Genomic DNA, 16,307 nt, shown 5'->3' with positions numbered 1-16,307 from the left:
AACCACAATATCAATCTTACTTCTACCCTTGTTCCTGATGTAGATCTTCCCTTGTCCCTTCTTTCCTAGTGGCAAGAGGGGAGCCATTTTTTGGTCCGCCTCGGGTGCCAAAATGACTTGGGCTGGCCCTGCTGTGCAGACATACCTAGTCACAGCCTTCCCCACTTTGGTGGTGAGATAGATTTCTATTTTAATTACAATTATTTCCAAACATGCATCCATACATATCAATGGCCATGTGCACATTTTATTCAAATTTTATTCTTGCGTAAGCGTCATCGCTCCGTTGACCATGCCAAGGGGCAGGATCTGAGAATAGTTGGAACCATGCCTTGTCAATCTAGAGACTCCTCCCGGATCCTTTCTGCTGCTACGTTGAGCTAAGCCTAGAGGGCCAGTGTGGTGTAGTGGTTAAGAGCAGTGGACTCGTAATCTGGTGAACCGGGTTCGCTTCCCCGCTCCTCCACATGCAGCTGCTGGGTGACCTTGGGCTAGTCACACTTCTCTGAAGTCTCTCAGCCCCACTCACCTCACAGAGTGTTTGTTGTGGGGGAGGAAGGGAAAGGAGATTGTTAGCCGCTTTGAGACTCCTTAGGGTAGTGATAAAGCAGGATATCAAATCCAAACTCTTCTTCTTCTTCTTCTATGCGAAGGCATACCATCTGAACCGGAGCTTGCGGTTAAGCTCTGTCTTCACTAACCACAAACTGAACAAACTTTTGTTACAGCTTATGGTGAAGCGAAGCGAAGCAGGACACCTGGTTTGGACAGCACGCTAAGCCAAATCTTGGCTTAGCTCAGTGCAATAGCAAATAGGAACAGGGAGGAGCCTCTATATCCGGTATAGGCAAACTCGGCCCTCCAGATGTTTCAGGACTACAACTCCCATCATCCCTGACCACTGGTCCTGTTAGGGAGGGATGATGGGACATCTGGAGGGCCGAGTTTGCCTATGCCTGCTCTATGTTTACAGTCTCACTGAGCCCTAATTTTGGTTAGCGAGATTTTGTGTGCACTTACCAAACAAGCCGCAGACATACCTCAGCATGCCGAAAGGGTAGCTGAGTCATGGTCTGATCCCATCAAGCATTCACATCAGTCTGACACATTGTGTCTGTAAAGTCTGCAAGCATCATGAATGATGCAGCAAATGTTAAATGGGAGAAGAATGGAATCCTCCGAATTTCAGTGTGTCGTGAGGGTAGAACTGGTAGCTCGTTAATGAAAGAGCAAAAAATAACAGGCACTTACCTGGTTTATCTCAATGGTCTGGTCAACATCCCATGTGCTTAGACTGGGATCAACAGGAATATTATTTTCTATTTAGTGGGCACGTAATTACAATGAACACACACACTGTTTGTGTATATATGTATAGATCATGGCTGTTAAAAATACAATTAAAAAATTCCTTCTAGGAGCACCCCTTAGAACAAACTTAGCTGGTCTCTAAGGCGCTACTGGAAGGAATATTTTTATTTTGTTTTGACTATGGCAGACCAACACGGCTACCTATCTGTGTTAAAAATACATCTATGAGATTCTTTTAATTATATTTACATGTGCAATGGTTTTAACTCTTGTTATATTGGCATTTGTCTTGCATGTGGTTTTTATTCCAGTGTGGCTTCACAGGAAGCAATTTACAAATGACACCAATAAACAATTACTAAGAGCCAACCTAATTTTTCTTTTCTTTGCTGGTCATTTTTTGTTCCTCGTCCAGATACCCACTAACTTTTGGTAACAACTTGCCTAACGAAGAGCTCGGGAGAACTGCAAAACTTGTCACATTTGGTGGGATCTTTTCAGTTTGCCCTGATCAAAATGTTAACTATGGGTAGGCTTCAGAGAGTGTTTTCCCCCTTACAGAGACATAGGATTGTGAGAAGATATCATGTTTGTTTATTGCTGATTTATAGGGATAGGGAGAGACAGAGAGAGAAAAAGAGAGGGAGACGCAAACTTGGTGCTTCGTCCTCAAGTGAAAGATCCAATGCATTTTAAAAGGCAGCCAAATTGATTTTTACTATTACTATTACCCTTACTATTAATTCCTGGGTTTCATGCATTGATTAGTTTTCAAGCACTGCCTTTTAATGAGAAGGCTGGACAAAAATATTGTGCCTGTTTGAGTGGAGAGAAAGCAAAAATGTTTGCATGTCTCAGAATTCTCACATTAAAGAAAAATTGGAAGCAAAGTTTCCTGACTCCTCCTCAAGTGAAAAATCTGTGGGAGTTCAAGGGCAGCAAAGCAGAGACTCTAGAAGAACAACGCGACATTTCCCCTGGGGCCACTGGCTGTCATAACTGTTTGCCTAAATTAGAAACAGGAAGTAAATGGGGAAGTTCCTCCCACAGCAGAACCTCTGAAGAATTTTGAGGGAAGCCCAAAGTATGCGTGTGTGCAGATAAAAATGCACACATGTGCGCATTTTAAAGGAAACACTTCTGAATTCAGAAATAAGGAATTGGCTTTGTAAAAGGTTGTTGTTGTTTAGTCATTTAGTCGTGTCTGACTCTTCGTGACCCCATGGACCAGAGCACACCAGGCACTTCTGTCTTCCACTGCCTCCCGCAGTTTGGTCAAACGCATGCTGGTAGCTTCAAGAACAATATCCAACCATCTCGTCCTCTGTCGTCCCCTTCTCCTTGTGACCTCAATCTTTCCCAACATCAGGACCTTTTTCCAGGGAGTCTTCTCTTCTCATGAGGTGGCCAAACTATTGGAGCCTCAGCTTCAGGATCTGTCCTTCCAGTGAGCACTCAGGGCTGATTTCCTTCAGAATGGATCGGTTTGATCTTCTTGCAGTCCATGGGACTCTCAAGAGTCTCCTCCAGCACCATAATTCAAAAGCATCCATTCTTTGGCGATCAGCCTTCTTTATGGTCCAGTTCTCACTTCCATCCATCACTACTGGGAAACTACATTTTAAAAGGTAGATAGTGAGAAAAGCATGCAGATTAAGGAAAATGAAAGCCAAAAGGTAGAAGACAAGACGGTTCACTTTCTCCAATATGCCCTCTACTTGAATATTGCCATATACTGAGGGCCTGAGGAAAAGGGATGGAAAGATCAGTCCATTTCAGTTACCTAAGTTCTTCATTATTCCAATCCTACATTCAGTTCTCTACATTTCTGCAGCAATTTGAAACTAAGTTGTTTCTTGTGCAATTTGTGTGTTGCTTCAGCCTGTTTTGAATGTTGTGTTTCAGTTGTTGCAACTTGCCCTGGGACCACAGGTGAAGGTTGGTAAATTAACAGCAGGACATTACTGTGAATTTCCCCCAATAAACAAATTTTTGTATGCCATTTTGAGCAATGTACACATTTTTGCAAGCAGTTTGCCCTTCAGAATGCTATTTTCCGTATGTTATTTTCCAGGAATAGGTTCCTTTTTAGGCACATTTCCCCCCAAATACATTGTTTGGTTGGAGAACGGCATTGCAAAATCCAGATAACTGCAAATTGTTTCCTTGTGCACATCTGATAGATTTATTTTTCGGGTGAAACTGAATCAAATGTTCACCTATCTGCTTATATATCAGAGCTGATGGGAGGTATATAATCATTTCCTCACACTGGACACTTTTTAGGGTTTACACAGAAATCCTAATGTCTACTGCGAAACAGAATTCAATAGGACTCACACCCAGTCAGTTCACTCATCCTCACTTCCCCTTTTGTGAAATGGAACCAAGAGGAATTTGGACAGGCTTTGCGCAAAAAACAACAACACACTGTGTAAAAGAAGTAGTATTTTATTAATAATGATACTCAATGGCCCCTGGCAGGCTCAAAGTTTTTTGTTCCAGAAATTTCTCCTAAGGGACAGTTGAGTGATAAATTCATATTGAACAAAGGTACATCCAGACAGAATGAAATCAACCAAGGAAGACTCTTACACCGACAACAAATTGGCTCGGCAAAAGACACTATTGTGTATCCTTCGTTTAGATGGAAGTTATCACTTAGAATGATAAGAGGTGGAAGGGCCATCTAAGTCCAGCCCCCTGCAATGCAACTTGCTTATAGAAAGGGACCTACAATCAATTCTGATATAATTTGTGTTTTATGCTCCCATGGTCTGTTCCAGCAATGCCCTGCAGGCGAGGAGCTCTGATGCCCATGCGGAGCTCTTCAACTTGCCAGGGTTCTCTCGGTCATCTTTATGGGGGAGCTCCATGCACGCTAAGATACATGCACGCAAGCAGCGAGGATCCATGCGCACAATCTGCTAGCCCAGACACCGTTGTGGGCTCCCCTGAGTTGTTTCACCTGGATGCATGGAGTAGCCTGTAGTTATGCGAGGGATCAACACAGGTACGCGAAGCGTTGTCTCAACAAACCAGCTCCTCCATTAGACTGAGTGGGGACAGAACAGTGTGCGTGTGGAGAACCATAAAAACAGACGGCTCAATACTCAATGTGGGCATTAATACTCCTTACTTCGTCCCCCAATTTTTTTCCAAAATACACATGACCATCGAACCCCCTCTTGCCGTAGATCAAGAAATTATTGGCCACCGGAATGTTCATTGTGGGCTGATTCTAGCTTAGCATTGCCACTGGGGACAACACCCACAAAATGCTTAGAAGCTGGGCGCAAGTTATCAAAAGAACTAGTGGGAGGCACCTAAGTTTGGTCTATGCAGGCATGCTCAAGCGCTTTTGCGCATGCGGCGGGGGAGTGCAAATTCCCCACTCCCAGCAGCGGTCCCTCGTACCGCAGTGAACATTCAAGCGCTCTTAACTGTCAAGGGGAATGAAGGCTGCCTACCAGTTCAATCGCACCCCTTTCCCAGTGCGCAGCACTTTTCCAAGCCAAGGGTCGCGCTGCTTTTCTGGCTAACCTTCCGAGAACATGGCAGCGGCAGGCAGGGACAGAGGCACGGGTCACCAGGAGCAAATATACAGCCTTGTACAGTAGGCTGCTTTCTACGTCCATTCACACAAACAAGGAGCCCTCTCTGCGCTCCATCTGAGCAAGCAACAGGCATTGCCAAGAGCTCAAGGACACATTCCAGCCAAGCCTAAAAAGCTTGACGTGGCGAAGCAGAGACAGCGAGAAGTGTGTAGCCAGGACAGTGTCCCAAGGCTGAGAGATTCCTCCGCAAAAGCTTTCATTTATTAGTGTCCTGGGACTATTCTGTGCCTGTGTAAGAGTCAAAAATAAAGCAGCCCTCTAGGCAACACAAACATCAGAGCAGCCACGGAACGGGGTTCCTTATATAATTTGTTGATTGCATTATGTAAGCTGCCAACATTTCATTTCTACTTTATTTTTTTACATTTCACTTGCCTTGTAATTATTCTTCTCCCCCCCCCCCCCCAAAAAAGCAGCCCTTAAGGGCTGCTTTATTTCTCTAATACAGTTTGGGCTGAGGAAGATCAAAGAGAGAAAAGCCAAGGATGGCAGTCTACAAAGATCGCAGTAAACGAAAGCAAAAGAAAAAGAAAAAGAGGGAGGTATTCCCGAGTGAGAGAGGAGAATAAAATTCTTTTTGAATTTTGGAACATCAAAAACAAGAGGGGGAAAGCATTTGGTCACCAGTTAGCACACTCCATCGTCTCTTGTGTTGCTTCATGGCATTAGCTACATTCAACAACACAGTAATGTACAGCTCTGGAAAATCTGGCCCAGTTCTCGCCTGAAAAACCACCCAAGGGTGATCCTAAACCATTCTCAGCCTTTTGTGGCCTCATCCTGCTTTCATACACCAGCACCTCCCATTTGCAATTCCCTACTTCCAGACTCAACAAGATCATCCAATGGGATGGTGAGCTGGGATCTTAGGGATGTGTGCAAATTATGGGTGAGATCCAAAGACTCGCTTCCTCTGGTGGAAGGAGGCTTCCTCCAACAGGAGCCCTTCTTCGAGAACATCTCATTTTTCGTGGACAGATGTGCTCTTTCTGCTGGAAGGAGGGGACCTTTAGATGCAACCTCCAAGCATGACCCAACCCCAACTGGTTGAAGCCTGAAGCCTTTGTTTTCGTGGTGTGTACGCAAAACAATAACTAGGGCCACACCTGCACAACACCTTTAAACTACTATGATGGCACTTTGTCACGGCTTCCTCCAAAGGATCCTGGAAACTGTAATGTGTTAAGGGTGCGCCCCTCAAAGAACTACAATTCCCAGAGTTGTTAACAATAATCCTTCTTCCCAGTAAACTCTAGGAATTGTAGCTTTGTAAGGGGAATAAGGGGGCGCGGGTGGCACTGTGGTCTAAACCACAGAGCCTAGGGCTTGCCAATCAGAAGGTCAGCGGTTTGAATCCCTGCAACGGGGTGAGCTCCCATTGCTCTGTCCCAGCTCCTGCCAACCTAGAAGTTCGAAAGAACATCAAAGTGCAAGTTGATATATAGGTACCGCTCTGGCGGGAAGGTAAAGGGTGTTTCCGTGCGCTGCTCTGGTTTTGCCAGAAGCGGCTTAGTCATGCTGGCCACATGACCCGGAAAAACTGTCTGCTGACAAACATTGGCTCCCTCACCCAGTAAAGCGAGATGAGCGCTGCAACCCCAGAGTCGTTTGCGACTGGATTTAACTGTCAGGGGTCCTTTACCTTTACGGGGAATAAGGGTCTCTTAACAACTCTCAGTACCCTTACTGTTTTATTTGACGTTTGGAGATATGTTTCTTCCTACATGTGTACACCAGCCATTTTGTGTGTGTGTGCATACCCAACTACAAAAAAGTAAAAGAAAGGCCCTCTACACTTCCAGGCTTAATTGGCACTTTACCAATTAGAGTCCCCCCCCCCCAAGCTCAGCCTTCCAGAGACTGTGTTACCTTAGAATGCAGACCGTGGCATCATCCAGCTCACAAGGAATGCAGAGCCAAACCATGGTTTAGTGTGTGTGTGTGTATATATATATATATATATATATGCAGGTTTTGGTGTCCTCGGGTGTCTTCCCGTGTAAAAGTTGGGGTGTCTAGGCGACGTTTCGACGAGGTCTCACTCGTCATCTTCAGGCTGGTGCTTTCGGCTTCTTGTTACTGGAACAGAGCAGGATCTCAGTGTTTGAGTTCCTATAAATACTGTTGAGGAGGTGTGGTGTATAGCCTCCAATGTTCTGGGCAGAGAGGAGGTTCCCAGGCTAGTGTGCCTTTTCTTCTTTTGTTCCTTAATTACTTGAGGGATATCTTGAGTGATTTCTTGAGTGATTTCCTGAATCCCACTTAGGTGGGTCATTAGGTGTGGATTAGTTGCTAAAGCCTTCGTGTCTTGAACTCTTGAACTTTGTGAAGAGTTTTTCTGAGAAGATGGCTGTACTGCACTTGGTTGTGCTCTGGCTTGGCTTCGTGTATAGGGGCGAGCTGTGGTTTTGTGGCCTGTGCCAGCCAGATCTGTGTAGGGATTGCAGGGGGGTGCAGCATCCGGAGGTGCCACCCTGGTTTGGCTACTGGATGGTGTCTGTAATTTATCTGTGGAGAGGGTCTGGGTTTGGGTCTGGTGTGGTTGATTGGTGATGGCGTTCTGTGTGCCTCTGGATCTGGTGTCAGATTTTGTGGGGAGGGCTAATTTCCAGATGTCTGGCAAGCGGGATGTGTCGTCACGCTTGTTCATGTTGTGAGGGTGTTTCTCTATCTCGATGGCTTCCATGATTATTCTCTTGTGGTGATGTTCCATGTTAAAGAGCAATTTGGAATCTGCAAAATTAATTTCGTGTCCTGTTTCTTTCATGTGTTGGAAAAGAGAGGAAGTTTTTTCTTCTTTTTTGACGGCATTCTTGTGTTCTGCGATCCGTGCATTTATTCGTCTGTTTGTTTGTCCAATGTACGTGGCTGGGCAGACTTTGCAGGGTATTTCATAGACCCCTTGGTTTTCCAACTGAATTTTATCCTTGGGGTTTCTGAGGATATTGGCTATTTTTTGGTTGGTGCAAAAGGCTGTTTTGATATTGTGTTTATGGAGGATTTTGCTAATTTTATCTGTAGTGCCCTTGATATAAGGAAGGAGGGCTATGCCATTGTTTTCTTCTGTGTCTTGGTTTTTGGGGGGTGTTTCTTTTTGGATTAGCTTCGTAACCCTGTTTTGCTGGTATCCATTGGCAATTAACACATTTGAGAGATTCTGTAACTCAGTTGTCAAGAAACAGGACACGAAATTAATTTTGCAGATTCCAAATTGCTCTTTAACATGGAACATCACCACAAGAGAATAATCATGGAAGCCATCGAGATAGAGAAACACCCTCACAACATGAACAAGCGTGACGACACATCCCGCTTGCCAGACATCTGGAAATTAGCCCTCCCCACAAAATCTGACACCAGATCCAGAGGCACACAGAACGCCATCACCAATCAACCACACCAGACCCAAACCCAGACCCTCTCCACAGATAAATTACAGACACCATCCAGTAGCCAAACCAGGGTGGCACCTCCGGATGCTGCACCCCCCTGCAATCCCTACACAGATCTGGCTGGCACAGGCCACAAAACCACAGCTCGCCCCTATACACGAAGCCAAGCCAGAGCACAACCAAGTGCAGTACAGCCATCTTCTCAGAAAAACTCTTCACAAAGTTCAAGAGTTCAAGACACGAAGGCTTTAGCAACTAATCCACACCTAATGACCCACCTAAGTGGGATTCAGGAAATCACTCAAGAAATCACTCAAGATATCCCTCAAGTAATTAAGGAACAAAAGAAGAAAAGGCACACTAGCCTGGGAACCTCCTCTCTGCCCAGAACATTGGAGGCTATACACCACACCTCCTCAACAGTATTTATAGGAACTCAAACACTGAGATCCTGCTCTGTTCCAGTAACAAGAAGCCGAAAGCACCAGCCTGAAGATGACGAGTGAGACCTCGTCGAAACGTCGCCTAGACACCCCAACTTTTACACGGGAAGACACCCGAGGACACCAAAACCTGCATTCCTGTACCCGTGAAAATCTACGAAAGCATATATATATATATATATATATATATATATATTGAAGAATCTTACGTTCCTAGAGCAAAGGTCATGAACGCAGCAATTATCTGAGTTCTGGCTGTTGTTGTGCAGGCTTCCTCAAACTCAGCCCTCCGGACTACAATTCCCATCATCCCTGACCACTGGTCCTGCTAGCTAGGGATCATGGGAGTTGTAGGCCAAAAACATCTGGAGGACCGAGTTTGAAGAAGCCTGCTGTTGTGCTACCTAGTGCTTAGCATGATGGGCTGTTCCAGCCTTGTGGATCGCCTCCCCCAGAAAAAAAAGGGTTTTTGTAAACATGGGTTTTGTAAGCCTTGCTTACAACGAGTGTGTTGTCTGGAGCGAGGCAAGCCATAAGCCAAGGTTTGGGCATAATGCTAAGCCACTGATAGTGCAATAGCAGAACCAGGGGCACTACCCGCCAGATACAATCTTTGGTTTGGCTAAGTGTTGCGTGTGGATAGTGTAGTATAACGCAGTTCCTCCCTCCACAAAGCTCCCTGTTCCTAGAAAGCTAGCAGACCAAGAGGTTCTAATACGTCCCTGATCTGCTGCTTTTAAATTTGCAGTGAGATTGGGGCAACTATTCCCCTGCATTCTGAAGCAGAGCAATATGCGGAGGCTGTATCGTGTCCTTTCTCTGAAGCTTAGATTGGCACGGAGTATCTTCTCAAGCAAGTACATAAACAGGAAGTGAAATTTAGGAATAAGAAGGCTAGGTGTTGCCACTTTGTTCAGATGCTGACCATTCCACCACAATATGTGTATAGTCAGCATCATTTCACACGTAACAGTAACAAACCCAGTCTTGCAACTTACTGCTCACTCAACAGGACCTGCATCCAAACCCAGGTCCCTAGCAAGTGTGCCTATAGGATAGAGACTTTTTCAAACACCGATTTGTCCTCTAGACGTTTTGTGTCTTTAGGTATACGGTTAAAGGCAGAGGCGGGGACCTTAAAATGTTATTTATCTATTTCTTGGATTTATATACTGCTTCTTTGTGGCTTAGGGTCCTCGTATTTACGGGACCTCCTCTCCTGGTATGCCCGCAGAGGACCTTAAGGTCCATGAATAATCATAGTTTAGAGGTCCCAGGCCCTAAGGAAGTCAGATTATCCTCCACCAGGGCCAGGGCCTTCTCAGTGATGGCTCCGAACTGGTGGAATGCTCTGTCCCATGAGACCAGGGCCCTGCAGGATTTAACTTCCTTCCGCAGGGCCTGTAAGACGGAGCTATTCTGCCTGGCTTTCAATTTGAATTTAGCCTGATCTTTTATTCCCCTTCCTTCCCTCCCCCCTCCCCTTTTTATGAAGATTACCCGCTCTGTGTTCCCACAGCTAATTCTCCCCTGGTCTCCTCGCTGGCCCAAACAGGACTAATTTAGCCAGCTAGCCCTGGTGATCACCTAATGTTTATTGGATGGATTTTTCCACAAATTGATTTTTGAATTCTGAATTTATTGTTATTCATGTTTTACACTGTATTTTATGCTGGTTTTGTTGCATCAAGTAAGTGTTTTAAATTTGTTGTTAGCCAACCTGAGCCCGGTTTTCTGAACCAGGAAGGGTGGGGTATAAATAAAAATTTATCATTATTAACAATGCTGTCAAGGTGGTTTGAGTGAAAAGGTCCCCCAATGGCCTGCTCATTTTTTTACCCACCCCTCATTTAAAAAAAGAACTGTTTAGATAAGTCAGCAAGCCATGGAATAGATGGGAGTGTAATACTGTACTGAAAATTCCCCAGTGGACATTTTTGCACAAAAAAAGGGGGGGAAGGTTCTGGGAACCAAAATTTCCCCACTCCCAAGATAACCTTTTCACACCTGATCACTGATATTCAAAACATCTCTCAGCTGTTGCTGCAGCGCTTACTCCTTGGGACTGAAATTCCAACCAATCAGGATTCACATTGCTATCAACATGTCATGTGGCAAACAAAGCCAATTGAGAGGAGGTGTTATCCATCTTGTCCTCTCTCTGAAATGGCTTTGTGGTGGTGGCCACCCAGCCAATCAGATTCAGCTATGCGATGATGTGAAATAAGCCAGTTCCGAGGAAACTGCAGACAGCATCGTCCTCGCTGTTAGTAGGTGCTGGTGGGAAAGCCATGGTCCAAACTCTTTCTGCAGCTTCCCTGAAAATCACTGAAAGGAGAGAGGCCTCCTTCATGGAGGGAAAATGCCCCTAAGATTTTCCCAATTTTGGCTCAGCATTATTCTGGTGTTCTCATATGAATAATTTCAGTGAGTGGTTATTGACCATGTAGAACTACAGATAAGCTCGTTATCACCAGATATGCGCAATATCGATTAACACAAAACCAAACACGTTGTTGCTTCTCACATTAGAAAATTACTCCCAAGTGGGAGCCACACTTGGGATGGGGGACAGGTTTATCCTGTCATATGTTGGCCGCTGCAACTAGTAATGTAATTAAAAAGTGATGTTCCTCAAACTGGAATGAATGTAAACATTTTGAACTCACAATTTCTCTTTCAAATCCTGAACATAAAAATCTCACATCTGAAAACTGAATCCACATTCTGTATGTAGAAGTTTCTACCTCCACATCTGAAACATGAGTGCTCCTCAAGTATCACATTTTGGCAAGCAGCACCTTCTATGAAATCTCATATGCTGCCAAGCACTTAAAAGTGCCTGAAGCGCTTAAAAAACTCCCCACCAACCATTCTGAACATGTCAACTATCAAACTCTGAAAAATATCAAATGTTCAAATCAACTATCATGGAAAGTCAAGTGCAGATATGTGTTAAGAGTCAAAAGCTTTTAACTGAAGAACTGGCTAGGCTAAACTGATGTTGAACTGACTAAAAAGGCATCCCTGGTTAATTGGTCAACACTATTTTTTTTAAAAAAAGTTAATTGTTTTTGTTATAACTACTTAGATGAGGCATGCCTCTGTCACTTGCACACAGAGGACCCATGCACACTGGAAAGAGTGTCAGAGTAGGACCTGGGAGAGCAGGGCTAAAATTCCCACTCAGCCTTAAAGCTCGCTGCGTGACCTTGGTCCAGTCACAGTCTTTCAGCTTAACCTACCTCACAGGGTTGTCGCGAGGGTGAAAGCTGGGAAGAGTAGAACCACCTCGAGCTCCTTGGCGGAATGTAGTAAGAAAATTAAAGAATCAAAACATCACTTCTAAGGTGGCACCTACTGTAGCATATGCCATCTTAAAATACACCCTTTCATCCAAAAGTAATGCTTTATTCATATGCAGATTTAGATCAAGTAAAACTAAATAAATGGTTGTTTAATTCTGCACATGAATAAAGCTATTTTTTTTATTATTGTGAGGGCGGGGAAGCATATGCTCTTTGTTTTTCTTTATCAGAGGCTGAATCCCTAATTAATATTCAGTGGAGATTCGGAAAATATGCGAGCATCCAGAGAATATTGGAAAGTATTCAACACCATAATTTGCAGGCGCAAAACTGGGAATTTTGGGGAGCAATTTTCCTGCCTTGCTGTGCACCTGACTTACATACATTTCTGGGAATAAGTCCTTAGCTTTGTCTAACCGTCTGCTCACACTCAGGGTCTTATTAGTTTGCTGAACCCTAGACGTGGCTGTTTTCCAGTATGAAGAAATCACCAAAACGCTTCCCCCTTTGCAAGCACCGCTGAAATGAATGGCAGGTATTCAAGGGCTGGAAATATGCGTGTGACATCATCATTGGCAGCTTGCGCCCATCTGACACTTAGGCAAAGTGTTGCAATGAGAAAACCATCAGACTTGGCTTATGGCTCCTCACTGCAGCTACAAAGTTCACATATATAAACTGAATCAATCAGCTCCGTCATTTTGCTGGGGGTGGCCAGGGAGAAGGATTGAGATGGCTAATGTTTGGGTTAAGCACAAACCGTGGTCAAAATAAGACAGCATTGACATGAACAAAAGAAAGTTACAATTGCAAAGTGAAGTTTGCATTATACATGGCCAGGCCACCATTGCGGGTTCACGCAAGAACATCCTTTCCTACTGCGACTTAGGACCCTCTGTTTTGGAGAGATTGATCCTGGGAGACTGAACCTGTGTCCTCCCCAAAGTCTGAACAGCAGTTCTGATTCTTAAGTACAATGCACCACCTTCTTGGTGGGCCTGGAATGCAAAGGAATGTAGGATGAAGCCCATACTGGAAACCCAGCACGCAACTTTCAGGCATTGCAAAATTGGCTTCCAGTTAAGTGTCTACAAAAACAGGAACTGACTGCCCAGGGTCTATCAACCAGGTCAGATTCTTGCTTCTCAAATGTGCAGGTACTCGGCATTTTGACAATGCGAGGCCAGCTCAGAATTGTGCCCAGTTCTGCACCGTGGGATCAAATAGGTTTGGGTTTTATGACCAAGAGCAATCTGGACTGCTCGACAGCAACTATTACCTTACAGCAATAGGCCTGTGTGGAAAGACCGGGCAATTGTTTCATCAAAAAATAAATATTTTGCTTAAAAAACATTCACATTTCTTTTAAAAAAAAGGTTTCCCAGTTTATGCTACAAGGACTGGAGAATACTGCTCTTGAAAGGAGTAACCTGCCATTTTCTTTAAAAACGAAACAAAACAAAACAGAAAAGGAGAGAAAAATTGGCACTGTCCTATGACTTGTTCAATACTCCCTGAAAGAAACAGGAATGGTTGACTCCAGGCACCTTTCAAAATCCAGCTTTGGAAACAAAAAATAGGAAACCAAAAGGAAACCATATCCCCAATTGAATGGGTTTGCCAGTCTTAAATCTGAGCAATATGAAATACTCAGCAAAAGCCCTTTGTTACCCCCTACCCCTCTTCAAACTGCTTGATGCTCTTGAGTCGCAACGTTGGCAACACCCAGTCAAATCCTGCCATTTTGCTGAGATAACCACCAATCACCTCATGAAACACTGCCCGTGAGGACTCCGACTCCTCTGTCCATCTTCAAGTTATCAATGGAGCAATTGTTATTGTAGCATTCCATGCAAATCCCATTTTAAGGTTGGGTTTTGAGTCCCCGCAGCCTTCCCCCAGTTTGTTCATTTGGCGAGACACACCAACTCCCTCAGAGCCAGGTTCTCAGGCTTCGCAATGTTCCAGCTGCATTCGCAACACACCACTTTTGTGAAGAAACCACAGCTGTAGGAATTCCTCCGGCATAGCGTGAAACCACGAATCCGGCAAGATGTTGTCGTAGTAGTGGTGACTGATAAACTTCCCATGCAGGTCCATCGAAAAGGGCCAGAACCCATAAATCGTTACTTCTTCACACAAACCCAGGGCTGCACTGACCAGGAAGAGGCCCGTCGACAGCCGCTTTCCATGGATTCCTTTGTTCTTCCAGAACTTTCCGATGTTGCGCAAGAAGTTTGGGTTGGCGAAAATCACCTTTTGACTGGCGCCAACATCTGCTAGGGTGTAGTAGACCCTGAGAGAGGGCTCTGTCCCCGCTTTCATGGAGAAGGCTGGCATATAGATGTAGCTCTGGTTGTAGACTTTAACGCTGTCCACAAAGGCTTTTCGGGACCAAAGAAGGTTCTGGAACCTGTTCAAAAACAGAAAGGGGGGGGAGGAATAACAAGTCAATGCCTTAAAATCAATTCAAAACACTTTGAAAAGTCCTTGCGAGTACCGATGGAGAAGGATTTTTGAGACCAAAGAAGATTTTGGACAAAAATATATACTACTTCCAAAAAAGCAAATGGTTTACACCCTAGACTCAAATGCTGATTTTGGAAAGAAATTGCACATACTAATAGCTATGACTGAAATGTTTCTGCTCTATCAAACAGGTTGATGTTTCTGTTTTCATTTTTTTAAAAATAAATAAATTCAAATTTTATAATCATAGTATTTTATAAATTCAATACTCTTTAAAAAATACAATGTAGACCTCCCCGTTCCCCTCCCCTGGTTTTTCTGTTTCCCCATTTCATCATGTTTACTAGGGCTGGGCGAGATGTATCAATATTTCATCCGAAACCAGATTGAAATCCATGTTGTGATATCAGTTTCATAATTCCTGAGCTGGCAATATATCGCAAATAATGATTTGTACGTGTGTGTGCGCGTGCACTTGCGAGCTATGCAAAAATCACAATGTGGGTAAAACCATGAAGCCAGCCAATGCCTATACAGTGGTACCTCGGGTTACAAACGCTTCAGGTTACATACGCTTCAGGTTACAGACTCCGCTAACCCAGAAATAGTACCTCGGGTTAAGAACTTTGCTTCAGGATGAGAACAGAAATTGTGCTCCAGCGGTGCCGCAGCAGCAGGAGGCCCCATTAGCTAAAGTGGTGCTTCAGGTTAAGAACAGTTTCAGGTTAAGAACGGAACTCCGGAACAAATTAAGTTCTTAACCTGAGGTACCACTGTATTGCAATGTTGTGTTGAAAAGCAGACATCGCCCCACCCTAATGTTTACCCTTTGCAGAAATGGAGAATGTGAGAGCACAAGCAGAGCCCTGCTGGTTCAGGCTAGCAGCCCAACAGGTCCAGCGCCTCGTTCTCACAGCAGCCGACCAGATGCCTGTGGGAAGTCTGCAAAGCGCTTTCGCCTCTCCTCCAGTTTCCAGCACCTGATATTCAGACACATGCTGCTTCCAACAGTGAAGGCAGAACATCACTACTGTGGCCAGGAGCCACTGATAACCAGTGGCGTAGCGTGGGGGGTGCAGGGGGGGCTGGCCGCACCGGGTGCAACATCTGGGGGGGGGCGCTCGCACTCGCAGCTCTCTGCCCCTACCTGGCTCACTCTCTCTCTCTCACTGCAGTGCTGGCTGTGCGAATCCGATCCGAGCCGCCGGGTCGCCGCCCACTGTGGAGGGGAGGGTGCCAGGCGTGCGGTGCGGTGCGGAGAGAGAGCAAGGGACTATCTGGGGGAGGGACAGTGCAGCGGGGGGGGGGCGCAAATTACTTGCCTTGTCCCGGGTGCTGACAACCCACGCTACGCCACTGCTGATAATGTAAGCCCCATGCATGCCTCTAATCTTCTTCTAAAGCCTTCAAGTAGGTGGCCATCACTGGCTCCCGATGTAGCAAATTCTATAAGTTAGCACAGGAAGCTGATCTTTTTGTTTTCTTTGTTCCCCTGGCATTGGGCTTTGCGTACTGACTTTCGGTGTGACGGGCTTTGGCATGAGCTGAATGCCCAGTGGATTACCGCGGATTCTTGTCCTCGTCTCTTCACATCATTTGCCATCCTGGCAGAGGAATCGCAACAGATGCAACAAAGAGCAAAGCACTTGGAAGTGCCAGCAGGTCAGCAATGCCACACAGAAGGGGCGTTCACAATTATCTTAGACAACAACGCTGGGAGCCAACTTTTCAACAGGCGCAGGGCCCAGTTCAGCAGATGGGAAGAAA

At 45.1% G+C, this 16,307-nt stretch overlaps 1 protein-coding gene across 2 annotated transcripts in view; it reads right to left on the bottom strand.

Annotated features, from left to right (window-relative positions):
• Window positions 1-8,958: 8,958 nt before the first annotated feature.
• The window catches only part of ST8SIA1 (ST8 alpha-N-acetyl-neuraminide alpha-2,8-sialyltransferase 1), a 90,900-nt gene continuing 83,551 nt past the window's right edge, over window positions 8,959-16,307 (bottom strand). The window contains exons 5-6 of one of the 2 annotated variants that reach the window (XR_014502653.1): window positions 11,404-14,484; window positions 8,959-9,043 (exon numbers count right to left, since the gene is read on the bottom strand). Coding sequence is in view for 1 of the 2 variants with exons in the window: in XM_083402357.1 (XP_083258483.1) it covers window positions 14,019-14,484 (466 nt within the window). In the remaining variant the exon portion in view is untranslated. Of the gene's footprint in view, window positions 14,485-16,307 lie in introns of both variants that reach the window. The other variant, XM_083402357.1, reaches the window with a different exon arrangement.

Source organism: Podarcis tiliguerta, assembly GCF_965153285.1.
Source record: "Podarcis tiliguerta genome assembly, chromosome: 10".
NCBI lineage: Eukaryota > Metazoa > Chordata > Lepidosauria > Squamata > Lacertidae > Podarcis > Podarcis tiliguerta.
Note: the sequence above shows the minus strand (reverse complement) of the source record. Positions and strands in the feature narration are given on the sequence as shown.